The sequence below is a fragment of the Psammomys obesus genome, unplaced genomic scaffold, assembly GCF_907164565.1.
Source record: "Psammomys obesus unplaced genomic scaffold, mPsaObe1.curated_primary_1811, whole genome shotgun sequence".
Lineage (NCBI taxonomy): Eukaryota > Metazoa > Chordata > Mammalia > Rodentia > Muridae > Psammomys > Psammomys obesus.
This window is the reverse complement of record NW_026585686.1, coordinates 15,175,777-15,198,936: the sequence shown is the minus strand read 5'-3', so window position 1 is coordinate 15,198,936 and position 23,160 is coordinate 15,175,777. Positions and strand designations below refer to the sequence as shown.

The 23,160-nt window shown below is 36.6% G+C and overlaps 1 protein-coding gene across 7 annotated transcripts in view; it reads left to right on the top strand.

The window, feature by feature from the left end:
• Positions 1–23,160, top strand: part of Kdm4c (lysine demethylase 4C) — a 275,732-nt gene that overhangs the window by 30,617 nt on the left and 221,955 nt on the right. For all 7 annotated transcript variants that reach the window (XM_055630066.1, XM_055630109.1, XM_055630055.1 and 4 more), the window contains exon 4: positions 526–640. In XM_055630066.1, the coding sequence (XP_055486041.1) occupies positions 526–640 (115 nt within the window). The remainder of the gene's footprint in view (positions 1–525; positions 641–23,160) is intronic.

Genomic DNA, 23,160 nt, shown 5'->3' with positions numbered 1-23,160 from the left:
CCTAAATTTCAGATCAAGGGTATATATACTTTTGACTTTATATGTGTTGAGAAATTATACACTAGAAAGATTGTGCTAGTTTATTTTTTCACTCTAACTACATAAATGGTTTCCTTTTATTCTATCATTAATATATTAAGCAGTACCAATCTGATAAATGTAGAATGTCTTATTTTAGGTTTGCTGTCTTGGAGTTTTATAAAGGTTTTTTTCTCATTTTTTCCATAGATGTTCTGTTTTTTTTTTTTTTAAATACAGTTGATTAAATATTTTAGAAATACTTTGAAAGCTAAAATTACTTATACTTTACTGCCTTCATTAGTATTTTTATGAAAGTGCTTGACTTACTGATAAAGAATATAAAATTCTGTACAGTTTTAAGTGTAAGTGCATTTGTATATAATTCATTAAGTTTTAAACCATGAGAGTGTATAATATTTTTTATTTAGAAAGTAAAGTAGATAGGTGGAAAACCTTAAAAAGTGCCTTATTGGTTTGTGGTTTTTACTTTTTAATTTTTTATAGATACTGTACTCCAAGATACTTGGATTATGAAGATTTGGAACGCAAATACTGGAAAAACTTAACTTTTGTGGCACCTATTTATGGAGCAGATATTAATGGGAGCATATATGATGAGGTACATTTATATTTTTGTTGTTTTTTAAAACATTGCTTGGTGATACTGCTTTTGTTTACTATTTTTAGATAGCTGAGAAGTACCCAATTATATCTTTCATCAATTTATTATTATTATTATTATTATTATTATTATTATTATTATTATTGTTGTTGTTGTTGTTGTTTTGAGACAAGGTTTCTCTATGTAGCCCTGGCTGTCCAGTACTCACTTTGTAGACCAGGCTAGCCCTAAACTCATAGTGATCTGCCTGCCTCTGCCTCCCTGAGTGCTGGTATTTCATTAATTATATTTTATTTGTTTGCTTTTGGGTATTTATACTTTTTAAGTATGAGAGAAAAAGAAGATGGTCCTCCTCTTTCTTTTTTTACTTTCCTTTTTTTTTTTTTTAAGTTTTTCGAGACAAGATTTCTCTGTGTATCCTTGGCTGTCCTTTGTAAACCAGGCTGAGCTTGAACTCACAGTAATCTGCCTGCCTCTGCCTCCTTGAGCACTGGGATTACAGGCATGTGTTACCATGCCATGCTGTTCACTTTTTTAAAATTTTTATTTTAAAGTGTGTATGTGTGTGTGTGTGTGTGTGTGTGTGTGTGTGTGTGTGTGTGTGTATGTATGTGTTTGTGTATCTGGGTGAGGGTATGCATGTTTGTATGGATGCTTGTGGAAGTTAGATACGATGGATATCTTGGAGTTGAAGTTGTAAGCTCTCTGATGTGAGTACTAGGAACCAAATTCAAATCCTCTGCAAGATCAGCATTCACTATTAACTGAGCAGTTTTCTCCATTTTTTTCCCCACTCCTCTTTTTTGTATTTTGAGCCAGAGTCCTGATAGTTCAAGCTAGTTGAAATCTGTTCAGCTGAGGATGATCTTTTTGATCATCTTTCTGATCCTTTTGCCTCTATTCCCAGTTTCCATTCTACAACTGTGAGTAGACACAGAATAACTAGCAGGAGTCAATTCTTTTCTTCTGCCATTTTGATTTTGGGGATCAAATTCTGGTCCACTGCCTTGTTGGTGTGGTAAGTGCTTTTACTGGCTGAGCTCTCTCTCCAGCCCTACGCTTTTAATTTTTTTTTTTCTTTTCATGGACAAATTGTATGATTTCTTTTTTTAAAAATACATGTATGATAGTCTTTTTAAAGCTATTAATGTTGTATTCAACCTGACAATTCATCTTTAGTATATCAGCATGTGTCTTTAAGTTACAATAGAAAATTCGTATGTCCACTAATTTATAGGTTATATTGAGATTCCCATAATTTCTCTACTGTTATTTATAGTAATGTTATTTATAGTATATAATGTTATTTATAGTAATGTTATTTATAGTGGAGGAAGAATAAATTTCACTGTATAGGTAATAAGTGAGAGAGCTGTATGGTGTTCTCTTGGTAAATATTTTGTTCTGCAACACTTCCATTTTGTCTTTGTGCATTGATATCCATTGCTAACCCTTGCCTTGTCTAGTCTGTCTGAAAAAGTTTGTGTGTTCTGTTAATGTTTTTAAAAATTCATTTTTTTTTAATTTACCAGTTCCTCTACCTTGTCTTGAAAAGTTTTCACTTGACTTTATTGAAGTTTTTCTTTCCTCCATCATTTCATTTGATGTTGCTTTAGTATTTGTCTTTATTAAATTCAATTCTCTTGTATTGACTTACTTGTTTTATCCAGTTGTCTTTGTTTCCTTCTAATTCATTCAAGAGTTTACTCATATCATCCTTTATTTCTTTAAACATTTCATTTCTTTGACTTACTTTTCTAGAATTTTGTCTGATATCCTCTTACCAGGGGACATTGCTCTGGAATGAGTAGATTTTAGAGGAGTCACAGCATACTTGTTTTTTGTGTTACTTGTGTTTTGTATTAGGATTTGCACATTAGGAGTTAGTTTGTTGACCTCCCTCCTTCTCACTCCCAGTTTGCAGTATTTGTAATGCTTCATAGGTATTAGGTTGTAGTAGCTTTTTGATATTATTTTCTTCTGTTAGACTTGTATTTAGGCCGTAATAATCTATTCCTAGCCTTCTCTGCAACAAGAAGTTGTAGATTCACTATGAAATAGAATAGTATTCAGCTACACAAAGTCACCTCTTAAACACTAATTACTTCATGTACTAAAGGGACATTGGTAGTTCTGTGTTTATTAATATATTAGTTGTTTGAGTAGGAATTGAAATAAAAAGTAAATAGAAAGCAGGAAACAAAGCAGTAGTAGGACTAGTGATTAGCTTTGGGATGGTATTTGAGACCACATAGGGAAGAACAAAATAAATAAGAGAAGGGATTGCAGTCCTGTCAGAATCACGACTGACATAAACTGGAGAGAAGTAAAGATGCTATCTTATAATGCAGGGCAGTTTCATCTTTCATGGGCCTTGCAAACCACTTTATTGGGAGAGTGAAAAACAAAAGAAAAGAACAAGGAAAAAAAGAAAGGAAAACAACAGTATAAAACAAAACAAAAAAGAGAGAGAAAAAAAGAAAAGCATTAGGAAGCAAGAACAGAATGATCCTGAAGTGGCTTGATAAAGTGAAATTGGGATATTAAACACAGGGGAGAAATACAGAGGGAGAGAAAGCCTGATTATTATTTTTTAAAGAAGATTTATTTAATTGCATGTATGTGTGCATACGCACACATGCACATGTTAATGCCTGTGGAGACCAGAAGAAGGTATAGGATCCTTTGGAGACTGGGTACAGGTGGTTGTGAGCTAGCTAATATTGATTCTGGGAACCAGAATTCTCTTAACAGCTAAACTGTTCAAGGTAAGCCTCAAGTACATAGTGAGTCGGAGGATGGCCTCAGCTCTATGTCTCTCCTTCAATAACTAAAACTAACCCCTCCTCCCATATACTAGAAAATAATCATTAAATTTCTTTTTTCTTGGAAGGAATAGTATTAGAGCTTATATATATAATTGAAAAGTTTATATTATCAATAAAAAATTAGATAGTTACAAACACCGTAGTTGAATGGCTTTTTCTTTTTTTTCCTTTCATTAATTTGTTTATTTAGTCACTTTACAATCTGATTACAGCGCCCTGCATTTTCTCCTCCTAGTCTCACCTGCAAGCTCCATGCTTTCCCATTCCTTCCTCCTCTTCTCTTAGGTGAAGGGGAGTCCTCCCCTCCCCCAACCTATGGGTACCAGCCCACCCTGGCACATCAAGTCTCAGCAGGACTAAGAACATCCTTTCCCACTGAGGCCAGATAAGGCAGCCCAGCTATGGGAAAAGGATCCAAAGTCAGGCAACAGAGTCAGAGACAGCCCCAGCTCCAATTGTTAGGGGACCTACATGTTGACCATGCTTCACATCTGCTACATATGTCTAATAACTCATGCATGTTCTTTTGTTGGTGATTCAGTCTCCATGAGCCCCCATGGACCCAGGTTAGTTTACTCTGTAGGTCTTCTTGTGGTATCCTTGACCCCTCAGGCACCCTCATTGCATCCTTACACTCTTCCATAAGACTGCCTATTGTTTGGCTGTGGGTCTCGGCATCTGTTTCCATCAGCTACTGATGAAGCCTCTCAGAAGACAATTATGCTATGCTCTAGTCTGTAAGCATAACAGAGTATCATTAATGGTGTCAGGGGTTGGATCTCTTTCATGGGATGGATCTCAAGTAGTGCTTGTCATGTGTTGGCCATTCCCTCAATCTCTGCTCCATATTAATTTTTACATTTTTTTGTAGGAAGGACAAATTTTGGGTTGAAGGTTTTATAGATGAGTTGGTGTCCTTCTATGTCCACTGAAAGTTGCACCTGGCTACAAGAGGTGTTAATTTCAGTCTCCATAACCCCCCTCACCCACACCCTTCTCCTAGTAGTCTTAGCAAGTCTATCCCCATAGGCTCCTGGGAGTCTGATATTTTCTAGTTCTATTCATTTGCCGGAAAATTGCATGATGTCTTTGTTTTTAATAAGTGAGTAGTATTCCACTGTGTAAATGTACCACATTTTCTTTATCTATCCTTTGGGTGAGAAACATTTAGGTTGTTTCCAGCTTCTGGGTATTACAAATAAAGCTGCTATGAACATAGTCAAGCAAGTGTCCTTGTGGTATGATAGAACATCTTTTGTGTATATGCCCAGGAGTGGTATAGCTAGGTCTTAAGGTAGAACTATTCCCAATTTTCTAAGAAACTGCCAGATTGATTTCCAAAGTTGTTGTACAAGTTTGCACTCCCAGCAGCAGTGGATGAGGGTTCCTCTTGCCCTATATCTTAGCCACCATGTGCCCACATTTGAGTTTTTGATCTTAGCCATTCTGGTGGGTATAAGATGGAATCTCAGGGTTGTGATTTGTGTTCTCCTGATGGCTAAAGACATTGAACATTTTTTAAGTGTTCCTTAGTTGGGAATTCTTTGTTTAGCTCTGAACATTTTTTAATTGGGTTATTTGGTTTTTTGGCATTTAATTTCTTGAGTTCTTTGTATATTTTGGATATTAGTCCTCTGTTAGATGGTGAAGATCTTTTCCCACTTTGTAGGCTTCTGTTTTGTCCTTTTGACTGTATTCTTTGCCTTGCAGAAGCTTTTCAATTTCATGAGGTCTCATTTATTAATTGCTGATCTCAGAGCTTGAGCTGATGGTGTTTTGTTCAGGAACTTGTCTTCTGTACCAGTGTGTTTAAGGCTCGTCCCCACTATCTCTTCTATTAGATGTAGTGTGCCCGGTTTTATGTTGAGGTCTTTGATGCATTTGAACTTGAGTTTTGTGCAGGGTGATAAGTATGGATCTATTTTCATTTATCTGCATGCAGACATCCAGTTAGACCAGCACCATTTGTTGAAGATGGTTTCTTTTTTACATTGTATGGTCAAAAATCAGTTGTTCCTAAGTGTGTGGGTGGAGTGTAAGTTTCTGATTTCTTTGGAAACTCAGTTATGTAATATGAATATGTTTTTCTTGTTTGTTTGTTTTGGTCTGCTGTATGGGATGTGGGAGTGTTTTTCCCCTGAAAACAGCCCCTGTGAGAGAGCCTGTGATGTTGGTCAGCTGAAAGCTACCTGTGCAAGGGTCATGGTTTTTATGAACTGCAAAATATCCTTTTGTGGACTTTGAGGAGGGTTAGATAGAAGTCCACAGACAGTGAAACAATGCCTTCTGCATTTCTACACTTTTTCATTGTTATGGTGTGCATCCTTTGCTGGTTGATCTTTGTAGAGAGAAACACTCGTGAGAACAGCTTGTGCTGCTTTGGTGGGATTTTGCCATTTCGATGCTTTTACTGAATCTTTCTGCTGATGTGTATTGCTACTGCTGCTTTGCTAGACTGTTGCTACCCTGATGATTTAGTTTTGTAACTCCCAAAGAACCCAGGGACCCTTAATCTGCAGGTAATAGATAAAAGAGGTCTACAGTCCCTTTCACTATTAATCACCTACCTAAGGTTGGGGGTGGGGGCTTGGAAGGGAAGTAAAGGAGTATAAGAATGTTAAATTAAGTAGGTGTTTGACAACCTTTCTGTTTTTATGTGAATACCATGTGGTTTTCATTGCTCTGTAGTACAGTTTAATCAGGAATGGTGATACCTTTAGAAGTTCTTTTAATGCACAGGACTGTTTTGGCTATCTTGGGTTTTTAATTTTTCCACATGAAGTTGAAATTGTTCTTTCAGGTCTGTATAAAGAATTCTGTTAGAATTTTGATGGGAAATGCAGTGTATCTATGGATTGCTTTTGGTAAAATGGCCATTTTTTGCAATGTTAATCCTACTGATCCATGAGTATGGGCGATCTTTTCCTCTTCTGATATCTTCTTCAGTTTCTTTTTTCAATGACTTGAAGTTCTTGCCATGCAGGTCTTTCACTTGCTTGATTAGAGTTATATTATTTGTGGCTATTGTGTCAGTGTTATTTCTCTGTTTTCTTTCTCAACCCAGTTTATCATTTGTATATAAGAAGGCTATTAATGTTTTTGAGTTAATCTCGTATCCAGCCACTTTGCTGAAGGTGGTTATCAGCCATAGGAGTTCTCTGGTAGAATTTTGGATGTCACTTATGTATACTATCATATCATCTACAAATACCGATACATTGACTTCTTCCTTTCAAATTTTGTATCCCCTTGATCTCCTTCTGTTGTCTTATTGCTCTAGTTAAATCTTGAAGTACTATATTGAATAGGTATGGAGAGAGTGGGCAGCCTTGTCTTGTCTCTAATTTTAGTGACATTGTTTTAAATTTCTCTCCATTTAATTTTGATGTTGGCTATTGGCTGGCTGTTTATTGCCTTTATTGTGTTTTGATATGTGCCTTGTATCCTTGATTGCCCCAAGACTTTTAACTTGAAGGGGTGTTGGATTTTGTCATATTGAGCCTATGTATGTAATTGAAAAGTTTATATTGTCAATAAAAAAATAGATCATTAAAAACACATTAGCTGATTGATGGCTTTTCTTTTCAAAGGAAAAGGGAGATTTAAAAGTATCAAGTGCCATAATTCAGGTGTCAATAACTTTTCTTTGCCTGATGTAATTGTTCTTTCTGAGGCTCTCTGCTAACCTAGGCCTAGTCCTTCTAGCCTCCATACAATCTAAGATTGACCTAGAATGTTTTCAGTCACTGATAATTCCTAATGAATAAGCTCACTCTTTCTAGTTCTTTTTGAACTCTGGCTGGCTGGCTCAACTCACCTGTTCTGGCTGAAACTCCTTTCCAAGCTAACTGATTCAATCTGGCTTTCTCAGTTTCTCCCAGAATAGCATTGCATGGCCGCATGCTAAATTTGTTCTAATCTCCTGGTTCCTTCTCATTCTCTGGTTCATTCTGTCATTACCTATATCTAGCTTGTTCAGTCTTCAACCTGTCTCTGTAAAACTCTCCTAGTAAAACTGCCTCTGAATTCTACAAAGTGAATTGCCACAAACTCAAGTTCACTGAAGCCTCTCAACTCACTGACTCAAACAAACTGCTTGAACAGAACTGACTGGAACTCAGAGATCTGCATGCTTCTGTCTCCTGAGTGCTAGGAATAAAGGTTTGTACCAACATGCCTGAACCTAAGCTTTTTTTTTTTACCTGAAGCTTGCTCTGTATATCAGCCTGGCCTTGAACTCAGATCTGCTTGCCTCTGTCTCCTGGATTAAAGATGTGTCTGTATTCCAGCCAGAGTAGCCATGTTGCAGGATTAAATTCCTCTATAAGTATATGTTAAATTTGTATGTTAAAATGACTTGAGTGTGATCCCTAGGGTGGTAGGATAGAATGTGTACACTAAATGTGCACTGTGACATTTATGTTTTCACTCCTCCATGTAAAACAAAATTGCTTCAAGTAAGGATAGTAGCATTAGAAAAATGAAGGCAAGTAAGAGAAACAAAAAACTGGAGAAGTAGAAGCAGAGTACATAGAACCTGGGTAAATGTGGGTGTTTTCCTTTCTCATCCCATTAGGATTTTCTGAAATGAAGTCTATCTTGGAGCCATTCAAAATGTATGTCGAAGGCTGAGTAGAACATTGATTTGACTAGATTGTACAAGTCCCTGGATTAAATCCCTAGTATTGGCAAAAAGAAAAAGAAAAAGATGGAAAAAGAATGAAAGGACATTGTGGGTTCTTCTTTTTATTGGATTCTCCCCCAAGTTTTACTGCTTAACTCTAGATAGAGAAATAAGAATAGAAGGGAGAGAGGATTAGGAAAATCCCTGAATCTACTTTCTTTCCTTTTGTTTCTTATTTTACTATGGCTGCAAAACAAACTACAGTCAACCTCCCTAAATGACCAACAACTACTGACCCTCCTCTTGGGGCCCTCATATTTATGTACCCTCTGAAAAGTGCCCAGAATTCCAACTGTCACACAATCACAGAAATTATCTGCAGCTGGCAAAACCACACTTCTACTAGAGCCCAAGGCACATCGTAGTCAGCTACTTTGGACAGTCCAAAGCAACCCCAGATTCCTACACCGGGATTAAAACAAAAGCACATCTTTTAAAAAAAATTGATTATTTTTATTCTTTGTTTTTTTTTTTTGTTTTTGTTTTTGTTTTTGTTTTTTGAGACAGGGTTTTTCTGTGTAGCCTTGGCTGTCATGGACTTGCTTTGTAGACAAGGCTGGCCTTGAACTCACAGAGATCTGCCTATTTCTACTTCGCTGAGTGCTGGGATTACAGATGTGTACCATCTTTCCTGGCTCAAAAGTACATTATTATTACTGCAGTTTCCAATTTTACTTTTGTGAAGCATCTTACCATTACAGACTCTAAGATGTTATAATTCCCTTTTAGCCAATGAGTGAATTGGAAACGTGTGGAATTGTCTATTTGTTAATTAAGAAGGAAATATATTAGAAAGACTATATTACTGATAGTAATAGAATCACTGGCTAAGATGAATCTGCTGTTTGTTATTACTTGCATTATAGTTTAGGGTAAGTTGTTAGTTTCAAGATGTCACCTGCTCACCTTTCTCTACTTTTCTTCTCTGTTGCCAATTGTTGCTGTTCTATTTGAGCCTCTGGGACTCTTCAGAGGTTTTTCACCATAATTCATAAGTCACTGTGTCCTCATGGAAATGCTGGACTATTTACGCCAATAGCATGGCAGCTCACAAATGTCTGTATTGGCAATTCCAAGGGTCCTGACACCTTCACAATAATGCACATAAAATAAAATTAAAATGAAAGAAAAAAAAAAAACAGGCAGAGGATCTGATACCTCTCTGGTCTTGGTGATAAAGGCTGAAGCATCATCTAGAATTCACCAAGGCTTGTTGTTTTAGAAATCTTGTACAGTTTGAAACAGTTGTGGTTGGGACAGCCCTTTTATGAGCCAGAGTTGCACGTTAGTAGTGAGCAATTGTGGTTTCCGTACACAGATATGTCTGCTTTAGTGTGAGTGTACAAAATGTGAGTGCTCCATGACATCTTTAGGCTGGTAGCAAGGGTACCTAGATAGAGTCCAACAGCAGTCAATCAGGAAGTCAAAGTGCCCTGGCCCATAACATCTTCTCCCAGTAAAGGAAAAAGAATCATTAAAGGAAGTACTCAGAGCTGAGTATGGTGGGGGTACACCTGTAATTCTAGCACTTGAAGGAAAATACAGGAAGTAATCAGGAATTTTTAGTCAGTTTAGGCTATATAGTGAATTTGTGGCCAGGCTGGGCTATGTAAGACTCTATCTGAAAAAGAAAGAAAAAAGAGAGGGGCATGGAGTGATTATAATAATGGCTCATTTTAAATAGGAAATTGACAGTATTTAACAATGTTTAATTTCTGCTCTAATTCCTCAAGAAGAGGTGAATTCCTCTAGCTCTTTCTTTCCCAAGGTGTAAGTTCTGTGATTTAGATTGTTTTTAAAGATCTTTAAGATTTATGTGTAGATGTAGAAAAGCTAGCTAGGTGTACTGACACACAAGGAGGCAGGCAGAGCTCTTTGAGTTCTAGGCTAGCCTTTTCTATATAGAGATATCTAGGATAGCCAGTGTTACATAGAGATACCATATCTCTAAAACAACCAACAAAACCAAACCACCCACCCAATCAACCAACCAACCACAACCACCACAACAACAAAAAACCCATAGTGATTATTTCTTTGAGTTTTGAAATAACATTCTTTTTTCTTTAAGTGTATGTATGTGTGTGGTATATGCATGGTACACTGGGTGTGTGTTGAGGACAAATTGCAGGAACTAGTTCTCTCTTTCCACCATTTGGTTCTCAGGGACAGCTCTTGAGGCTTCGTGAGACAAACCTTTACTCTCTGAGCCATCTTACCAACCCTTGTAACTTAAAAAATAGACTGCCTGTCTGTGAGTATATCCACGAATATTCTACTTGGAGTTAAGTATTTCTTAATTTTGATGGACTATCCTTTAAAACAAAACAAAACAAAAAAAAATGAAGAAAAAACAAAGATCCAAAGCACTACATTATTAACTTTAAAGGTATTGGGAGATAAAAGGGAATTTTTTTTCCTTTACTTTTTTTTAATGTAAAATGTACATGGATCAGAGTTGACTTTCTGGATTTTGCTTGGCCACATTGCTTCAGAAACAATGGAGCCAGCCCAGGTTAGAGGTTTTAATCTTTACTTGGGTATTCCTTGTCTTTCTGGGCATGATCTTTGAGATCCTGGGCAAGGTATACCTTTCTTACAGTTCTTTCAGATGAAATGGGATTTGAAGACACATGCCACTTTAACAGAATAAAATGAGATGACATAATTAATAATTATAATATTACTTGCTCTGCCTTATGCATTGAACTAAGTTAGTTGCCACTTGTGATAATATTACAGGAAAATAAGGCAAAAATCCATGGGCTTCAGTGATACTCTGTAGCAAAATCTGATAAGATAAATTTTATTTTGTAGTTGTCCTTGTAAGTAGAAGTCCTGCCTACATCTGGCTGTTTATAATTTTTCATCTGTCAAAGTTTGACCAAAGCATGACAATTGCTTGTTTGAAAGCCACTGCTTAGGAAAATGCATGTGCTGTTTTTAGGAAAATTCTATTGTCCAGTCTGTAAGACCTTGCTATGTGCAGTGCCTGGCATAAATGTTGACATGTAATATAACTCAGGAGATAGTCTTATATAATATTTAAAAATTATTTTATTTTACATATGTGAGTGTTTTGCTCACATATTACATGTGTGCTTGGTACCCATGGATGCCACTGGAACTGGAATTATAGGTTGTTGTGGGTGCTAGGAATCAAACTCAGGTCATCTGGAAGAGCAGTTACTGCTCTTAATGCTGAGACATCTCTCCAACCTCACTTTTCTGATTTTTAAAAAGTCCTTTAAAAGTATAATCTCTTTGTGGGCAATATATTTGAATTTTTAGACACAGTGATTAATATTCCAGACTGACTACAATATTCCATTGCTGACTACAATGCAGTCAGCAATCAGAACCCAAATATACTGCTCACTGCTGTGTTTTTTTGTAGACCTTCTTTCTATCTGAACCCCATCATTCTCAAGCCTGTATTGTGTGCTGATTTTGTGCAAAGCTTTCTCATTCATTCATTTATTCATTAATTCATGCACACACATTTTTAGCTTTTTACTTTACTTAAAACAGTGCAACTTCTGGAACTTTAAATTTTTTAAATATATATTAAAATATATACTATATTATACAAAATTTATAATATATAATTATATTATATAATATATTAATATAGAAAATACATATTTTTAAGAAATAATACTTCCTTAGTGATCTGCATTATTTTATAAGTCATTGCTTAATTATACAAAATCTACATAATTCAGGGCATTCTTGTTTATTGCTTGGCCACATTGCTACAGAAACACTGGAATCATCTCATTTTCTTTGCTATGATAATCTTCCTTTTCATAGATGTATTTTCCTGCCATTGTGGTTCTCCCCTTGTTTTATTTTATGTCTGGGTATTTTGCAAGCTAGGGTGTTAAAATTTTTTATAAAAACTCTTTTTCTCAGTTTCTCTCTTAACTGGCTATCACACAAGTAATTGAGACTATTATTTTAACAAGCTTCAGAGCACAGGAACTGAACAAGTATTAATCTATTCTTAACCCTTTAAGCTAATTTTGCTTTCTCCCATGTATATCCCAGAGATACTTGGCACTTTGTACCTTTTCTTGTTCCAGCTTCTTTTCTGATGTCACCTGGACCTCTCTAAGGCTGAATCCCCTACTTTATTCTTTAACTCCTCATCTCCTGTGGCAGGAACTCCAGCCCTATTTTCTTCTCTTCTCAGCAATTGGCTGTAAGCTGCTTCTCTTCTCAGCAATTGGCTGTATACCAAGGGACAATTGGGAAACAGTGTTTACACAACATTGAAACAGGAGATTCTCAGAACAAGGATTGCAACAAGATATGAGGAGATACAGAAATAAGCATTTGAATTACACAATAACTTTATGCCTACATTTGCCCTTTTACTATATAAAAGGCCCTTTCTCTTACAATAACAAACTAAATATAATAAAAACAATTACAAAAATTGTTAGGTAAGGTTTAATAAACATTTATATATTTTGTATCTTTGGATAAAGTATTCTACTACCAATTTCTATCATCCTAAACTAAGTTTAAAAGTGAGACTATACCCATCTATACTATTCTTATAATACATTATCCTTATAAAACCATAACTGTTACTGAAAACAATTATTTGAAAAACAAACTCAAATGGAATCCAGAAGCATGTGTCACTGTCTCTTCCTCCATTTTCAACATAGAAAATAATCTTCTTTAAAGATTTTATTTATTTAGTATGTATACAACATTCTGTCTGCATGTACGCCTGCACACCAGAAGAAGGCACCAAATATCATTATAGGTGGTTATGAACTACCATGTGGTTGCTGGTGATTGAACTCAGGACTTTTGGAAGAACAGTGCCATCTCTCCAGCCCCTTCCTTAATCTTAAAAGCTCTCCATAAGGACTTTACGTTTTTTTTCCAGAGTAAACTGATGTTGTTTAATTAAAATACATTTTATAAATTATATATATAATATGTATTACATAGTATATTGTATAATATTGTGTGTGTGTGTGTGTAATCCCATCATCCACATTTGCTCCTTTTACGCTACCCTCTGGATGAGAAAACTTAGGGAACCCACAGGAGGCCAGAGCGCTTCCCACTGAGGGCTTTCCACCTTCCTCCTGTTCTAAAGTTTCCCTGTGGGAAAGCTCAGGTGGGAATTTTAGCCTACAAGGAGGAGTTGTGGCCAGGCACAAGGAAGACACTTTCTGCTTAGCCTCCGCAGGGCTGTAGCCAGGGGGGCCAACTTGCTGGCTTGTGGCTGAGTGCCGAGGTGCCTTTCCCTATCCCTCCTCTCTGGACCTGAGTGTGGTGGGCAGCATGGGTTGGGACCTTGGTTTCCAGAGGGTCTGGGCTGCTTGTCTACTTTTTGTTTTGTTCAACTGCGCTCTGGGGGAGGGGCCCAAGGAGTCAAGCGTGAGGCTGGATGGATGGGAAGTTCAGTTCTGTTCTTCAGATTTATGGATTTGTTTCTGCTTTTGTGCTGCTTATTAAAATGCCCTCTCTATGTTAAAATGCGAAAAATGATATAGTCATTGCTTTCCTCTGCCCCAGAGCTCGACAGCAGCTTCTGGCTTTGCAAGGTGTGTCTGTCTGTCACAGCCAGTGGCATGGCCTGGTGGGAACAGGTCCGAGTTCCCACTGTCTCCCATCATGTGTCCAACTGTAGTCAGTCCTAAGACAAGCTTCTATAGTGGCAGGGCTTCTGTAAAACTAACCTGCTTTGTCCAGGTCACCCCAGATACCACTCTTTCAGCCCTTTCTGAGCCTTCCCTGATCTCTCTCTGGAGAGTGTGGCTAAAGATCAGCTCCTCCTGTCCTGAATCCTCTTATCCTGGAGGTCTCCTGGTGTTGTGTGGTCACCAAGAGGGTTGAGGACACAGTGGTCCTGAGCTGAGCTGGGCTCATCTGCTAGGACTTTACTTTTTCAGACCGGCTTCCCTTTATTTGCCAGTTCAAATGCTTGAGGCTTCTCATTCTGTTTTGGCTTCTGCTTCCAGGGAGATGCTTTATTTTCTGCCTCCCTCAAGGGATCTTGACCCCTCCTTCACTCTAGGAAGTTATTCAGTCCACAAGTGTTTGCACCTCTAGCCTGCAGGAGAAGCAAGAGCCTCTTCTTAAAGGGATTTGGCTTCTTGTCTTGGCTAAGAATGTCTGGCTTTGAGAAGTTTGCTTGTGTTAAAGAGCCATTATTATTATTATTATTGTATTTTATTTTATTTTTCTGTCACTCAGCAAAGGTTTCCTAAAAGAAATACCTCTGGGGTTTGTATCAGCTTTTGTTTATCTGCAGGGAGGTGGAGGCCTTGCTGCTCTACTGGGGGTCTGTCCAATCAGGAAGCTGTGAACTCCTTGTCTTAGAAACTATAGTTGCTCTCTTAATGAATAAAACTAAGAAACTGTTCTGTTGTTTTATTTTCTATGTAAGTTCAGTCCCACATTGGACTCCAAAATGTTACTTATTTTTGTAAAAACTTTCTCAGTTTCTCGTTTAACTGGCTATCAAACAAATAATTGAGTCTATTATATTATTTTAACAAGCTTCACAGCACAAGAACTGACTAATTTATTCTTAACCCTCTAAATTAACTTGGCTTCCTCCCAGTGTACATCCCAGAAATACTTTTTTCTTGTTCCAGCTACTTTTCTGATGTCACCTGGATCTCACCAAGGCTAAATCCTCTTTCTCCCTAACTTCTCCTCTCCTGTCTGGCAGGAAGTCTAGCCCTATTTTCTCCTTTTCTCAGCAATTGGCTGTAAGTTGCTTTATTGGCATATCAAGCAGCAATTGGGGAGCAGTGTTTATATAACATTGAAATAGGAGATTCTCAGAACAAGGACTGCAACCAGATATGGGAGGTACAGCATTTCAATTACACAATAACCTTGTGCCTACACTAGGGACTGAACCTAAGTTCTTGTACATTCCAGCCAAGCACTTTATCAGTGAGTTAAACCCCTAGCTCAGGGTATAATGATTTTTAAAGACAGTTCTATTGAAATACAATTTTTATAATACAAGATTCACTCACATTAAATGTATAATTTAGTGACTTCTGTGCACATATCACCAGTTCACTGCCAGAGCATTCCATAGATTCCCTTTTCTTCATGTGGATATACTTGCTCTTTAGTACTAAATATTATTTATGTTATTACATGTAAATTTTAGACCTATCAAATCCCCTCCATGAATTTTCATTGTAAATGAATCAGTGTCTTTTTATGTTGTATTGATATATAAATGTATTTAGTTTTTCTAGACAGGGTTTCATTATGTAGCCCTGGCTCTCCTGGAACTATCTCTGTAGACCAGTCTGTTCTCCAACTCATAAAGTTCCACCTGCTCTGCCTGCCAAATACTGGCATTAAAGGCATGTGCCGCCAGCGCCGGCTATTTTGATTATTTTTGTTTGCACACTTGTGATCTGTGTGCTGTTAGACCCCTGACTAATTTTGTGCTATTGCATACTATTTTCTTATTACTTAGGATTGAAAAATTTGTGTATTCTGATATCAAAATTGTGCCTTATACATTTGTTCATGTATTACTTCATAAAGTGGCTATTATTCACACTTTTAAAAAATCTAATTTTTACTATCTTTGTAAATGTAATTGTTTTTATTATTAAATCATTTCCTTGTATGTATTGTTTTCTATACTTTTCATCTGTCCTGGGACTCTTACATTGTGTCTCAGAACCTTAAATATGCTAATTTATTTTTCACATTTCTATCTGATTATCTCTGTGTTGTACTATGTGTTAATGTCATAATATTATCTTCTGGTTACCTATTTCTCATGCTTTTGACTGCTTGTTAATTATTTTGGTAATCCTTTGAAATATTACTTTAATAACAATGTATTTCTTGAATTCTACTTGCCCTTCAGCTTAAATAAATTTTTATTCCAGTTTCCTCTCTGTGTCTTTGTTTGCTTAGCTGTCATTGCAGTTCATTTTTTTTTCCTTAAAGCATTTCCTTTTCTTTAGTATTTATTTCTCTGATAATTCAACAGTTCTAGGAATGAGAGAAAACCTAAATTAGCTATTAACTGTTTCTGCTAGCTTCATTCATGAACTTTTGTTCTGTGCTGAGTTTTTTTTTTTTTTTAATTTTTATTTAAAACAGATTCTTATATCATACATCTCAACTAGTTTTCCCTCTCTACACTCCTCCCAGCTCCCACTTCCCTTCTCCTCCAGATTTACTCTCCCTTTTCAGAAAAGAACAGCCCTCTAAGCAATAACAACCAAGCATGACAAAAGAAGGCACAAGAAGATAAGGCAAAAGCCCTTTTATTGAAGCTGGACAAGGCGGCACAATTGGAGAAAATCAGTCTGAAGAGCAGGCAAAAGAGTCAGTGATACACCCATTCCCACTTTTAGATGTCCTACAAAAATATGGAGCTAACATATATAGCATATATGCAGCATATATGGTGCTGACCTATGCAGTGTTTGGCTCTTTAGTCTCATTGAGACCATATGAGCCTTGTTAGTAGATTCAATAGTCCATATTTCCTGCTGTCTTCCATTTTTTTCTGACTCCTGTAGTCAATCCTTCCCCTCTTCCATGGTAACCCTGACCTCCAAGGGGAGGGACAACATGGAGCTCTAAAATTTAGAGTCTGCATCATGGCTCACTATGGGTCTCCACATCCACTTCCTTCTGCTGCCAGAGGAAGCCTCTCTGATGATGACTAGACAAGGCACTGATCTATGAGTTTAGCAGAATATCATTAGGAATCATTTCATTGAATTTTTTTTGTTGTTGTTATTTTTGTATGGTTCTAACATAGGTGTAAAAGGAACTTTTATTTGCCTGCTTCAATTGTTGTCTGGTGGGCTTACTGCCCTGCTCCTCTGTGCCTAGTTCTGGAAACTTCTGACCTCTGTGCAATCTAATCTAGGCTGTGATTGCTTTCACCCTCTGAGAGTTACTGCATAATAAGCTCACCCTTTCTTGTTCTTTCTGAGCTTATAGCTAGCTGGTTCAACTCAGCTATTCTGGCTCAAACTCCTCTGCCAGCTGATTTACTCAGCTTTGAGTTGCTCTGCATGTCCTCAAACTAACTCTAGCAATCTAGTTTAATCTTTTGGCTCCTTATTCTCTGCCTCATTCTATCTTCACCTGTGTTTAGTTTGGTCTCTCATTCAACCTGTCTCTGTAAAACTGCATTGCCCCTTACGTAGCTTTCCTTTCCTATTCTGTCAAATCTTTCTCAGGTTTGTCATTTTTTTCTGCCATTCAGTTAAACATCACTTTTAACACTGGGTGCTTCCTTCTGTAAACTAATTTTACCTTCATTGTTTGGGATTAAAGGCATGTACCACCAAGCCAGGTGCATTACCTGATGCTTGCTCTATACCAGTCTGGCTTTGAACTCAGATCTGCTTGCCTCTGTTTCCTGGATTAAAGGCATGTTTGTATTCCAGCTGGATCACACAGACCTAGAAGGTCTTTGGATGTAATCTCTTGCCAGTGCAGCCATGTTCTGAATTAAAATTTCTCTTATCCTAGGTCTTTGGCCTATCCAGTCTCCAGTTTTTGATCATCCAAGCTGTGTTAGACATGGGCTCCCTCTTGTGGAGTGGGCCTCAAGTTAAACCAGACATTGGTTGGCTACTCTCATAAGTTCTGTGTCATCTTTGCCTCAACACATCTTGCAGGCAGGACAGATAGTTGGTCAAGAGTTTTGTGGATGAGTTGGTGTCCCAGTACCACCTCTGGAATTTTTGCCTTGTTACAGAAGACATGGTTCAGGCTGTGTATCCTCCATTACGAAGAGCCCTTACTACATTTACCCTTCTAGATTTCCAGGAATTTAGACTCTATTAGGTTTCCACATCACCTCCCAAATGCCCTCCAAATCTAGTTGTCTTTCTGTACTCTTCCTCTCTATCATCTCCCTCTCCACAGGCCCCTAGTCCACGTGTAAAATCTGTGTCATTTCCCCTTCTCAGTGAGATTCATTCATTCCCCCAGAGTCTTCCTTATTACATAAGTAATATGTAATATTACCCTTTCTGGGTCTGTGGATTGTAGCATGATTATCATCTACTTAATAGCTAACATCTAGGTATAAGTTAGTAATACCATGTTTGTCTTTCTGAGTCTGGATTATCTCACTCAGGAAGATTTTTTTTTTTTAATAATTCCATTTTCCTGCACATTTCAGGATGTCACTTTTTTTTTTAAATAGCTATGTAATAATCCATTTGTAAATGTATCACATTTTCTTTATATATTCTTCTGTTGAAGGACATCTAGGTTGTTTCTAACTTTCTGGCTTTTATGAATAGAGCAACAATTAACATGGTTGAACAAGTGTGTCAGTAGAGGCTGAAGCATCCTTTGGGTATATGCCCAAGTGTAGTGTAGCTAGATTTGATTTCTGTCTTCTTGAGGAATCCCTTTCTGATTTCCATGGTGGTTGAGTAAGTTTGCATTCCCACCAGCATTGATCTTACCATTCTGACAGATGTAAGATGAAATTTGATACTCGTTTTGATTTTCATTTTTCAGATGGCTAAGGATGTTGAACAGTTATGTGTTTGAGCTTCCTCTGTTGAAAATTCTCTGTTGAGATCTGTATCCACTTTTTAATTGGGTTATTTGTTTTCTTGATATTTAGTTTCCTGAGTTCTTTATATATTTTAGATATTAACCCGCTGTTAGATGGGGAGTTTGTAAAAATCTTTTTTTCCATTTCTGTGGACTGCCAATTTATCTGAATGACAGTGTCCTTTGCCATGCAGAGGCATCTCAGTTTCATGAGTTCCCATTTATTAATTGCTAACCTTAGTGCCTGTGTTAATGGTTGATGGGAGAACTTTTGACTCTAGCATACTTGTTGAGTTATTCTTTGAGATTTAAGTTCTTTATTGTCTTTTATTTTCAGTTTAGTGAGGATAGAAAGGATGTGTATGAGTTCAAGACCAGCCTGCTCAACAAAGTCATTTCAGGACAGACAAGGCTACACAGAGAAACCCAGTCGCAAAAACCTAAAAGAGAAAGATGAAAGGAAGGAAGGAAGGAGAAAGAGAGAAAGGAAAAAAGAAAGAAAGAAAGAAAAAGTGTGTTAAATAGAATTTTTCTCAACTTCATTGGTAGTCAAAAAGTTTTGTGTGTTGTATTTGTTTTGTTTTATTCTTTGATGAATGTGCAATCTTGATGTCTTTGTACAGATACTCTATTAACAGCTATGTGTGGTGACACATCCAGTAATTTCTGCCCTGGGATTCAGGGTCAGCCTAGACTACTAAGTATCTCATTGTGACAAAACAAAACAAAGTGAAGTACACACTGTTAATAATTTGGTAGTTTTATCAATTTGATCAAGGCTTTTTACTTCTAGTCTTCTTCATTTAGAAGGATCTTTTTGATATTTAATTTGGATTTAATTGATACCATCTTTGTAGGCTTAGATTTTTCACCAAACCTACTTTATTTAGGGTTCCTAAATGCTTTTACCTCCCTTCCACCCAGAGATAGGGGAGAAAGAAGGTTATTAGATAAAGCGGGTTGGAAACCTTTTTAGAAGTAGTTTTTTCGGATGAGTCCACTCTTTGTTGTCTGGATACCAGCAGTCCAGTTCAAAGGCCAACACCAAACAGCAACAAGAATCAGCACTATTCAGAAGATAGAGACAAGTCAGTGAAAGCTGCAAGATTCAGTTGAAATGCCCTGAGATGTTCTCTGGAATGTTTCTGCCTGTGAAGTCAAGTGTTGCTGTGCAAAGATCAGTGTAGAGTTGTTGATCTAAAAAGTGATGTCTCATTGTCTGTAGGCTTCTATATATCTCCTCTCCTCTGAGTCTAGCATGGATGTTGTCACCTAACCAAAGTCAGTCACCTCCCAGGAGAGAACTCACACCAAAACATCACATGCCCTCTCACAAGCCTGCCTCCAGCAAAACATTGCATGCCCTCTCACAAAACAGCTTCTAGCAAAATATCACATGACTCCACTGAGCCTCCAAAGAAACCAGAAACTTCCATTTCACATCTTCATGTGTTTCTAGGTGGCAGCATCAGAGTAAACATGTACTATGAAAATAGATGCGAGTATATCTGTCTGCTTACTTGAATTCAGGGGATTGCTTCCCACAATACTTTCTTTGATGTGTTGTTCCATACTGTACTCTTTTTTTTCATACTATATTCTTTTATCAGATGTAAATGTATTATTTAAACAAGTGTCCAGTTTCAAATAATATTTGGTACATATATAGTTTGGGTACTACGCAGTCCAGATTTTTAGACATGGTCTTTTTCCTTTGTACCTTTTAATATCCTTTGTATTGTATATCTAGTAGTGTTTTGATGATTATTTGTTGTATGGAATTTCTTTATTGGTGCTGTGTATTTAATGTTTTGTAGTCTGCTTCTACCTTGATAGGCATCTCTTTCTTTAGATTGGTGGAATTTTCTTTCATATTTTTGTTAACATTTTTTTCCCATGCTTTTAAACCTTGGGTTCTTCTCATTTATATTAGAGATTTGTTCTTCTATATGTATTATAGCTTTAATTCTTTCACAGAGTCCCAGACTTCTTGCATGTTTTGCCCTGTTTATTTTTAGACTTCACATTTTTTTTTCTTTCTGTCCTATCTATTTCTTCTTTCTTGTGCTCAAGACCTGAAATTCTCTTGTGTGTGCCTTTTAATTTGCTGGTGAGGGTTACCTTTGAGTTTTTTGTTTAACAACCTGAGTTTTTCATTTCTAGTTTTATTTCAGGTTGGATTTTAATTAGTGATTCTATTTCTTTCTTAAATTCTACTGTCATGATTTCATTATTTTATTCAACTGTTTGTTTATGTTTCATAAAGACATGTATCTTCATAAGGGCATTTGTTCACATCCTCTTTAATGTCTTTGAGTATAATTTCTAATTGTGAATTTGAAGTCTTTGTCTTGTATTTCAGCTAAATTGTTTTACTCAGGGTCCAGCATGGTTGCTGGCTTCTGGAGGAGGTGTATTGTCATGGTTATTCATGTTTTGTGTTTTTAAAGTGGGATTTAGGGCATTTAAAGTGTTTCTTGGTGTAAATAAATGTTCTTGTCTTTGTTGGGTGGGTGTTTTTTTTTTTTTTTTTTTTTTGTTGTTGTTTTTTGTTTTGGCTTGCCCACTCTATGTCCTAGCCTAGTGTTGTAGCTATTGTATTCCTAGTTTATAGCCATGTGTTGTGGCTGTGGGTCCTTGGTAGAGAGCTGTTTTGCAGGTCATAAAGGAGTCACAAAATGGAGATGAGCTAGAAGGAAGGGATGAGAGGTGGCACTAAGAAGAACCTGGGGACTCTGTGGCCAAGATACTGGTGGTTGGGAAGTTGGGGCTTAGGCTAGCAGGCTACAGCAGTACTAATAATAAGTTTGGGGAGACTGGCATGGAGGGCATGAAGAAGGATCAAATTCTCTTACATGAATTTCAGCCTAGTCTGTCAGCTCTGGGTCTGTTGTAGAGAGAGATTCAGTGGGTTTACAATGTAAAAAAGAACTGAATATTCACTAAAAGGAAACGATGAGTTAGGCTCTCAGGAAGAATTGGGGTATCTTGGGTCTGTACCATCAGGCTGAGTCAGTCGGAGATGAATATGGGTTGGGAAGTAATGTTTCTGTGGGTAGACTGCAGTAGGACTAAGGATCCCCAGGTGTTTTCTAATGTAGGAATTTCAGTGAAGTATCTTGTTTCTTCTTAGAATGGTCACTCAGTTTATAAAAATGCTTCCTATATTATGGTGCTTAGTTATTAATTCAGAATAGTTACTCCTGTAAAGATTTTGTTATAGGACTCTTATTAAAGTGTATGAACTGATTTTAGTTGGATTTGAGTTAAGAGATAGAATTACTATAAAGTCAGTGGGAAAATAATCTACATAATTTTATTGAACTTTTATGAGGTCTCTTAAGTTTATATTTTGCTTTTTATTTTATTTTTTAACTTTTTTTAATTTTAATTTTTTCAAGACAGAGTTTTTCTGTGTAACAGCCTTGGCTGTCCTGGAACTCACTTTGTAGACCAGGATTTCACAGAGATCTCTCTGCCTCTGTCTTTGAAGCACTGGAATTAAAGGCATGCATCATCAAGTTCAGCTTAAATCTTTCATTTTTTTTTGAAGTTTCTGTAAAAACATATTTTAACTTAATAGTGATAGTTTAACTACAAAAATAAGTTTTATGCCTGTAAATTTTATGGGAAATAGAAAAATCGCAAAATGAAATTTGAGACATTTGCTACTAAAATTTGTTATTTTTTTTAACCTATAAACAACCCCAAATACTTTAATTATCATGATTGACTTTCATTGTTTTTCCTGATGAATTAGGCCACTAGATTCCTCTCTAGATCTTTCAACAACCTTTTTGTGATATGCTTTGATTAAGCCTCTGGTGTTCATGAACCTGTGTAGACATAGTCCATTTTATTTCATGTTAAGTCCTATTAGTTTTTAAAGAAGAATTTTATCTTCTTTAATCAAGTTCCCATTAAAGGCTTCAGTTGTAGATAGAACAATTATTTAGGGCACTGAGATGTTTGACTCTTTTCTCCCCTTTTTACTGTTTCATCAGTATTTTTCCTTATGTGAAAGTATTAGGATATAGTTTGTTAATTAAATAATTATTTAAAGATTAAAATGAAAACAGAATACTACTAAAGACTTAGTGCAAAAGGGAAATGATAGGAGTGATAATTTCTTAGATAATACTTATTGGGGGGGGGAGTCCTCCTAGTTTACATAGAAGGTTTTATGCCCCTCTGTTATAGGACTATGTGGAGACTGACATGGATTTTATAGCTGCCCTGTGAATCTATATGGAAGTGCTCAATACTGGATATTAGAATTTGACTGAGGAAAGCATGGGGAGAAGACACTATAGTTTATTAAAACATTATAAACAGCTGGGATTTACAGTAAATTAGTTATTGATTGGTAATCCTCTTAAAATCAGAATCTTTTCTTATTTTGAAACATTTTATTACTGTTTTGCCTTTTTGAGACAAGGGTCATATGT